This window comes from Lipotes vexillifer, unplaced genomic scaffold (genome assembly GCF_000442215.2).
Source record: "Lipotes vexillifer unplaced genomic scaffold, Lipotes_vexillifer_v1.1 scaffold6, whole genome shotgun sequence".
NCBI lineage: Eukaryota > Metazoa > Chordata > Mammalia > Artiodactyla > Lipotidae > Lipotes > Lipotes vexillifer.
This window is the reverse complement of record NW_006799037.1, coordinates 1119905-1129331: the sequence shown is the minus strand read 5'-3', so window position 1 is coordinate 1129331 and position 9427 is coordinate 1119905. Positions and strand designations below refer to the sequence as shown.

General features: G+C 45.6%; 1 protein-coding gene across 5 annotated transcripts in view; it reads left to right on the top strand.

Annotated features, from left to right (window-relative positions):
• IRAG1 (inositol 1,4,5-triphosphate receptor associated 1) overlaps nt 1-3554 on the top strand; it is a 118512-nt gene extending 114958 nt beyond the window's left edge. For 3 of the 5 annotated variants that reach the window (XM_007471396.1, XM_007471399.1, XM_007471398.1), the window contains one exon: nt 3018-3261. In XM_007471396.1, the coding sequence (XP_007471458.1) occupies nt 3018-3261 (244 nt within the window). Of the gene's footprint in view, nt 1-3017 lie in introns of all 5 variants that reach the window. The other 2 variants (XM_007471400.1, XM_007471397.1) reach the window with 2 other exon arrangements.
• The last annotated feature ends 5873 nt before the right edge of the window (nt 3555-9427 follow it).

Sequence of the window (9427 nt, the reverse complement as noted above, 5' to 3'; positions counted from 1 at the left end):
AAAAAAAAAAAAAAAAAAAAAAAAAAAAGTTCCATGTCCTACTTAGTGCATTTTAAAAACACTGAGCTAACCCCAACAGCTGACCCCTTATTTAAGAGATTCAACATCAAACACTAGAGTCTTTTTGTCTGAATCTCTCCTCTATTATAATAATATGTAATAATATAATCTGTTGTCAATATTACTTTCTGGAGGATCAGCTTAAGTGAACTTTGGGTGAATCAACCCAGTATCTTAACCATATTAAAACACATAACACAGTCTTCTGACATTTAGGTAATGGATGGAACAAGTGAGACTCATAAGATGCAACTGTCTCCCACTGTCAGTTCACACTGGCTTTTGGGGGTTAAGATGATATTAGGCAGACTCCTTTACTCTTCCAATAACTCTCAGAAAATAAAAGTCCTCTGGTCAAGTTTAAGTCCCAAGAATAACCTCATTTCAGTAATGAAAATGGCCAGTTTCCTGAAATAGTCAAAAGCCTGAACTTTTCCCCATACCCCCTGGCCTCCAGCTCCACTCTGCTTCAGGAAGGAAACCTATAGTGGAGACAGAGCTGACTTCTTGCTCTCTTGTCACTCCTGCCCTCCACCCCAGCTGTGCTAATGCAGCGCCTGACCTCTCCAGAGCTAACGTTGGGAAAGGGGGTGGAGATTAAGGGTAGGAAAGGTATTACCTGACTGGTCTTCTTGTGAGCGGGTTCCAGGCCTTAGCAGGCATTTAAGGTTGACCTTCTGATTTTGTTCAGTGTGGTGTTTTATGGGACCTTCAGAGAAAAGCACCCCTCCTACCCCCCAGCTCACACATGTTCACACCATTTCTGAGGATCTCTCAACTGCAGGTCCCCTTATGAGGTCGAATGCAGCTCTTCTGGCCAGCTACTTAAAATCCCTCTCTCAGTCCTTGGGCAGCTGGAAGTATACCCTCCACGCTCAACTTCTAGGTAGCATTTCCGGGCAGGGTCTATGACATCCCATGCCAGCCTTCCTTCTCCTGACTACATCCAGTTAAGGTGAAATATGCACCTTTGACCCACTAGTGGTGGGAGGATGGCTTTCTGTATGGTGGCCCCCTGCTCTGATGCCACCAAGCAGTTCAGCAAGATTCTCACTCTTCACATCTCTCAGGTGGGAGTCATGCACAGTCTACTCACTGTGCCCCCAAATTGCAACATATTGAGCTCGCCAGGCAGCATCTCCAAAGCCCCTCTCTCCAGGCCAGGTGAGAGGGCAGCAACCTCACCCTTCCCAATGGAGGAGTAGGTAGACCTCAGAACAACCAAAAATTGATTTCCAAAGGAATTCTATTTCTAATCTAATTCCATTTCTAACAGCTTTTGTAGGCTGGAAATGGGTAACCAGCTAAGGGTCACGAAGCCAGATCTTGCCCTCCTCCTTTGCCAGCCCACTTAAGGATGGGGTGAGAGTGGGATTCTCCCTGCTCCAGCAGCTTGTTTTGGAGCACAGAAATACAGCCCAAAAGAGAGACTGTGTCTTAGCATCCAGTTGTATCTGAATAGAAATTAAAGAAACTAAATGGGGCTGAAAGAAACTAAGCTTCCACTTCCAAATTCTCTCTCCCCAACAGTTGTGAAAGTAGCCAATGATTTTCACCTCAGCTCATGTACTCACTGTTTTGCTTTGCTTAATTGTTCCTGAAACAATCATCAGTGGGTCCCACATGGAAGAGAAACCAACCAGTGCTTTAGCATCCAAGGCAGGCACTCTGAGCATCTGATCCCTTTCTGCGGAGAGTATGTGTTGAGTCTCTGTACCACTGTCAGGCACCTAGCTCTCTGCTATTAGAGAGAATAGCAGAGACAGAGAATAGCTAATCTGCTATTAGCTCTCTGAATTAGAGCTCTCTGCTTCTCAGCAAATGGTCTGCATATTTCAGTGTCTGTGTGAGCCTCAGGATCTTCAGAAAGACCTCATGTCCCTTTTCTCACCTCTTTCATTTGGTGATCCTCAGTATTCTCATTGTTATTTTTAAAAATAGATCCAGAATTAGAAACAGGAAGAAATTCTAGCTTAATGAATGTGTCCAAGGCTTCTCCAGAGAGCTCTGAGAATGGACTCTTCAAAGCAGACCATCTGACCAAATGTCTTTTCAAGGGGCCACAAAAAAGAGTGGAAAAATTGAAAGGCAGTTGGGAAAAGAGGAAGAGGGAAAAGTGGAGTGAAGCAGGCAAAAAACAGAGAGGGATGAAAGGGAAGAGAGAAAAGAGAGTGGAGAGGAAAGAGAAAAGTGTGGAGAGAGCAGAGAAAGTGGAGGAGGGGTTATTTGGGAATGAAGATTAATAGGGCCGAGAAAACATCTTGAATAAGTCACCCAGAGGTTGCTGGAGGCTATGGGTCCTCTGGAGGCCCCTGGGACAGTTTGAAGTGAGCCCTTGAGGTTGATCTGGTTCCTTGAATCACTTGTCCAGTAATTTATTACTCGACGTTGAGAGTCTTCTAGGTGTTTATCACAGTCCTTCCACTCTAGATACAGTCAGATGTGGAACTGAGGACAACAAATTAGGCATCTGAACATGGAGGCGGGGGACAGGTTAGAACTCGGAACTGATCACTAAGTACAGAAGAGCTGTTGGTCCTGTCTGGATGCATGGGAGAATGGGTCAGCCAACCTGGTATCTTGGGGCTTGAGAGAGTTCAGATATCTAATGACCATCTCATGAGTAGATGAGGGCATGTGCGGATGGATGAATGATCACATAAGTAGATAAGTAGAGTGTTCTAGCCTAGACTCTCCCAATATAAGGGCTATAGACTGGTGCCATCAAAATCACCTGGGGAAAATTTTTAGACTATAGATTCTTAGACCATACCTTTGGAGATTCTTATTCAGTAGACCTGGGGTATTTTGAATAATTGCTGCCAAACAACTCTATGCACAGCTGAGTTTGAGAACCACGGCTCAAGACAACATGGAGAGTATTCCAGACGGAAGTTCTGGGCATCGTATATGTGCCCAATATACTAAACCCTCCACCTATGTTTTTCATTTGACAGCAAACTTGAAGAATTGGTTCATTTCCTACAAGTCATGTATCCCAAACTCTGTCGGCACTGGCAAGTCATCTGGATGATGGCCGCAGCAATGCTGGTCTTGACTGTTGTGCTGGGGCTCTACGGTTCCTATAACTCTTGTGTGGAGCAGGCCGACGGGCCCCTTGGGAAATCCACTTGCTCGGCAGCCCAAAGGGACTCATGGTGGAGCTCAGGACTCCAGCATGAGCAGCCTACAGAGCAGTAGGAAACCCGACACCCAGCCAGTGCCCTGCTCCAGCACACAGCCTGCTGCCCTTTCCCCAAGCATGATGTGTCAGGCCTGGGCATGGGCACACCACTGCTGCCGTCAGGGGAACAAGCAGGGGTTCTTTCACACTCGGCACCCCTATGGGAGCTATTCACACACAGTAACTGATGTTCTTGGAGGATCAACAAAAAGCATCAGTGGACAAAGAAGTGGCCTTCACCAGGGAACTCCAACGGAAGGGACAGTTGCCTGCGCCAGCTCAGATGGCTGGGGAGAAACAAAACACCTTCTTTATAGGCTACAGTGCGAAGCCCCCTCCCGCTCCCCATTTTCCTCTCTGCCATTGATCGGAAATCAGGAAGGATTGTGTCTAAAGGCTAACTCTGCCCCCAAGGATCAGACCTGGAATTTGGAGTCTCACATGAATATCTTCCCATTTCCCATCTCATTCTTACTGACTCTCCTTCAGCCTTCCCTTCTCCCTTTTGCAGTCGGAGTTTCTCTTTACAGAAGTCAGAAAGTTTCCTTAGAAAAACGTTTAGGCTGATTTTTAGCTCAGTGCTTGAAATGAAGTGGGAAGATGCAAACAAACATATATTCCTCTGTACACATACACAGAGCACACACACACACAGCACACGCATGCATGAAGCCAACTACCCTCCAAACGTGTGCTCTGGGTATGTGTTAGGGTTAAAGCCAACCCACAGATTTTCACTAGGTGTGGGGCAGCCACCAGGCACCTGTTCAGTGAGCTTTCTACGTGGGCTTAAGATATTTGAGAAACACTGAAAACTCATGGCTTCCATGGCGAACTTGCTGGTCTCCATTTCCAGGCCTAATTCTGAGCTGCTGTAGAGCACAGTCTATCCCCTCTTTGTTCTCTCTGGTTGAGAGCAGTTAACCCGCCTCTCAGGGGGAAAGAGGAGACACGATGCACTTTCAGCTTCACTGTGCCCACATGCGAGTGTGCATCTCCACTGCAGTGTTCCAGTTTCAATGGCATTTCCAACCAAAGTGTAGGTCTCAGAGCATTCCCATTGTTTAGCAGAAAACTGAGAGTGCGTCCCACCTCCAGCTGGACTTCTCACTCCACCTTGACAGCTGCCACCTGTCTTCTTGCCTCATCAGTTCTGGGCGGTGCTGGTTTCTGTGTGGGTTTTATGGTGGTGGCTTTGCTGTTGTTTTTGTTTTGCTGTTGACATTTGTTTTTGTTTCTGACACTCATATAAAACTTACTATGAGCCAAACACTGTATTAGGTATTATATAGGGATTCATTCAATGAGTCCTCAAGAAAAAGAAAACAACTGTGACTCTTCCCATTTTCAGATAAGGCAACTGAAGCACAAAACATGCAAAGTAACTTGCCAAGGATACCCCAGTTAGTAAATCATGGGGCTGGAAGTCAAACCCAGCCAGGCTGGCCCCAGGGGCTGTGCTCTCAACCCCTGCCCTAAATTGCTTCTTCCAAAGGTCTCCTAACTGGACATCTTACATTCCAGTCCCACTCCCCTGAGTGGCCCTTCAGCCACTCCAACCATTTCTGGCTCCCAGGCTAAATTGTGTTCTCTCACTAGGTTTTCTTCTGCTGCTCTCCTCTTTTCTTCTGGTCACTCCTCAGGACCAAGTGCAACAATCATCCCCTCCATACACCTTTAATGGCCTCCCTCCAACTCCCCACCATGCCCCACATAATAGGTCACACCCTTCTCTGTGCTTTCTGGCACTTTTTAAACATTTTCATTACTACTACTAATGACCATTACTGTAGTGTATCAGAATAACTTATTTATGTGTCTGCCTTTCCTAGCATTTTTCCTCAAAGACAAGAACCATGTCTTACCCATTCTCTGGGTAAGTGCCTAGCATGGTGGCTGATGCTTGGGAGGGTATCATTAAATGTTGGTCAAAAGAACAAGTGAGCATTCAAGGGGGTGGAGAGCAGTCTGGGAACAGCTGACGTTTTGCATACTTCCCAACACCAGCATCATCACCACCAACAACTCAACGAAAAAAATAACATCTTTATTAGCCTTGACTTATTCCAGTATTTTTCAGTCTACTCTGTGACCTGATTAGCAACAACATTTCCAAGCTCAAGGGCTAGGCTTGATGCAACCTTCAGAAAGACCCACCTAAGTTAGGCCCCACTGTAAAAGCAGCCTGTTGTTCTAAGGGGGGCATCCTTTCCAGTGGCTAGAAAACCACTGTGAGAGAAGCCCAAGCCAGGGTTGACCAAGGATGTGCCATTAAGGTAAAGAGGTGCAGATCATGGCAGACGGACTTGGGCTGCATGGATGGATGGTTTGCCCTGCCTCTTCCAGGGGGACTGGATACACTGGAGAATGTTGAGGCCCTCAAAGCCAAAGACAGGATACAAATGGCGCTCCAGAGAGGCTGGCTGGGGGGCAGGACTCTAGGCTGGCAACATCCCGTCTCAGCCTCCCGCGAAGAAGAACCAGGCTGAGCTGGCCCACCGCCCACTTGGCCACAGGGTTCCCACCTTCGCTTGCCGTTGAGACAAAGGCCAGGAGAGGAGCCGCAGGGAGCTCTTGACCCTCCAGCAGCTCCACAGAAAGGCCTGCAAAAATGCTTCCAGACCAGGCCCTCAGCCAAAGGACTCTGTGAGTAAAGGGAGGTTGGGGAGGAGAAGGAACAAAAGAGTGACCACGTTTCCAAGGGCATTCCTGAAACAGGACTCCGGGTAATTCTTCAAGAAAAGCAAAGATGACCTGAGGCAATTGCAACTGTTGCCAAAGCAGCAGTGAAATGGACAGAAACAGGCCCTGTATGTCCAACAGTGATATTGATCTGAAATAAAAGTTCCCTTCAAAATGCCTCTGAGGTCTGACATTTCTGCTTGGCCCTAGGACTCTCTGTATTGCTCCCTGTGTACAGCCTGGCGGTGTAAGTGGAGAGGGAGATGCTGGATTTGTGTATCACTGGCGGTCAGCTCCTAACATTGTTAAACCTCACACAGGTGTGCTAGCCTTGAAATATAGAGTGTCACATACCTGAGTTTGAAAATAAAAGCACATTTCCAAACCTTTGGCAGCACCTGAATGCCTCCTCATTTTGTGGAGCTGGGCCACAACCTTGCCCAACCCTGAATTAGAATCTACTTTTGGATAACAGTGCCTCCCAGAAGTCCCCAGCCCTCGGGTCACTATGGGTTCCCTCCCAGGGGCTGGATCGGTTCCTCTCCTTCTCATCCTCATTCCTGATCCTAGTTTCCTGTATCTTCCTGGCCTACGTTTTTTTGTTTGTTTCTTTGTTTTAATTCATACATTTTGCTGTGATAGAGACTGTTAAGTTTTCACCAGTCTGACTTCCACATCTAGATTTTATTTTTTTTTTTAAGATTTTTTTCAATGTGGACCATTTTTAAAGTCTTTTGTTGAATTTGTTACAATATTGTTTCTGTTTCATGATTTGGTTTTTTGGCTCCAAGGCATGTGGGATCCTAGCTCCCGGACCAGGGATCGAACCTGCACCCCCTGCATTGGAAGGTGAAGTCTTAACCACTGGGCCACCAGGGAAGTCCCTAGTTATATTTTTGAGTCTTTTCTTGCAGCTAGGGGCAAGGGAATGTGGACCTTCCAGATCCAATTTCCTACATAGACTCTCCTGCCCAGTACTTTATATCCTCTATATTCCCCCTTCCACCTGCCAAATTCAGAGCATTCAGTTGAGGACCTGAGGCCCGAGAAGTTGGTGGGACCACCAGGTGGAAGCCAAGTCTTTGAATGGGCGCTCACAGAATTCAACTGTGACATGAGCAAGAAATAAAATTTTAGTATATTAAGCCACTGAAATTCAGGAATGTTTGTTATAGCCATTAGCCTCCCCCAACTAATGCATACAGAACCAGAAACAGGGTACTGCAACAACAAATTTTCAAAATATGAGACCCTGGCTTAGCAGTCAAGTGGCAGGAAACCAGAACACTGATATCAGGGACTAGAAATATGGTGACCTATGTTGTGAAGAAAACAAAAATTTTTGGTAAAATCGTACCCATGGTAACTTGAAAGACAGTCCATGGGCAGCCTATAGCTCTAGGAGAAGTGACTGGAAAGAATCAGAGCGTTGGAGTGTGTGAACCTTTATTGGCTGCCTTTTGAGAGGTATTGCAAGAAAAAGAAGGACTTGGGAAAGAAATGGCTATTTGGAAACAGAAAGGAAAGAGGATATAGAGTTCTTAGATTGAGGCTTAGAAAACCTGACTCCTTCCAAACCCCAACCAGACTGAAAAGAGCTTGAGTGAAAAAGAAGCAATAAAACTTTTCAGCTGAATTAAGATCAGAGCAGCCCTATGGTAAAGGCCAGATTAAGAATATGGCCCTTTCATCTGTGGTTTCTAATGAACTCAGGGTAGCCATCACTAAATTAGAGAGGGGGGAGCATAGGGCTGAGATAAAGAAATACATCTTGAGAATGGTGACTGGGAAAGGATTGGGGGTGGGATTATTGTACATGGAATCAAATGGAAGCAAATAGATCAGAAACCTAAGTTTGTGAGGGAATTGTATTTATTGTACAGAGATACAAGCCAGGACTAAAAACTCCTTTGATTGTTAAGTTAGAAAACAACTTTTGGGATCCTAAGCTTATATCAGCAGAAAGCAGATTGTACAAGCTGTGCTACCCCCAAGGAGCCCGTACTCCCTAATTCCCGCCACAAATGTGGCCAAGGAAGATTCTATCCAATGAAGGTGGACATGGGACATGAGAGTTTCTCCTAGAAAGCAGAATCGTGATCTAATCAAAGGTAGGTAACTGTGGTTGGCAAAATTTCTAAAATGCCTCCCCTCAAGATGTACCCCCTACCCCAATCCCTGGAACTTTTGAAACGTGAGACATCACTCCTGTCATGTTACATGGTGTGGTTGACTTTCAGTAGGGAGACCCTTTCTGGTTCTTTTGTTCCCTTCCTGTCTTCCTTCCTTCTTCCTTTTTGTAATACTTTAGCAAATGCTTGAAGGCTAACTGTCTTTCAGGTGTGATGCTAGCTTTAAGGATAATGACAAAGAGAACACAATTTCTGCTTTCCTGTCTCTCTGGCTCCATGGTGATAGAGGAGTCATGTATATTTCTGAGGTCCCCGTAGCCTGGGTCTTGTGCTCACCCAAGTAATGAGGTCTAAGCTACAGCTATTTAAGGGCTATTCCCCTGGTCCCTTAGAAGCTCTCTCTGTTTGTGCAGAGCAGATTCTCCTTTCATTATTGGTGTCTTCCACACCAATATCTAACTTTATGACCAATGACTTTTGTACGGGAAAGAACTAGTTATCCATACACTATTCCTATAAATGACATTCCTTTTGGAGAAAACTAATAACCCTTTGCCCAAGGCATTACTCTCAAGCCAGAATTCCATAATTGCCATGGAAGATAAACCACTGAAACTCTAGCAGGGGAAACAGAGAGTGCAGACTGCTTGTGCACAGTGCAGATAAATCTCACATTCATCAAACAAAAAAGAGGAAGTCTAAATTGAATTTTCACCTACCAGGATATGAGATGTTATCAAAGAGAGAGCTATTATATAAAGGACCCCTGTGGTGACCACTATTGTAAAGTGTTAAATGACTGATTTTGTAAATTGCCCCCCTAGTCATGTTTTGCATGAATTTTAATGTGTCTGGTTTCTTTGAAGCAGGAATCACCTGTAGTGGGGTAGAAATTTCAAACATATAAAGAAATCCTGAAGGGAAGCATGAGGACTCTGTCCTTGGTATTTAAATAATCATTCATTTTCATGAGCCTCAGCCTCATTCCCCCACAGATCACAAGGAGATGCAGTCGGAAATAAAAAAAAAAAACCCACTGATAGTGGGAGGAAAAGCAGCACAATCCATGCTCAGTCTCCTTTAGAGACAGAGGCATTCCTAAGAGTATATAAATGAGCGGGCTCCGCAGTCAACAACGAACCAAGTAAGAACCGAGCTGGCAGGGGAGGGAGGTGGTGGCAGGGAATATGGGAATTGGGGAAACCTTCAGCAGTTCACCCTGTGCTATCTGCCTTCCTCGTTTGTGTGTTTTCTGAGTCAGCATTAGCTAAATTTTCCAGAAAGCCATCCACAAAGTACAGCCTGGGCATTCAAGGGACGTCACTCATTTCCCCTAGTGACCTTGACAAGTCAGAAGCTTGAAAGCAGG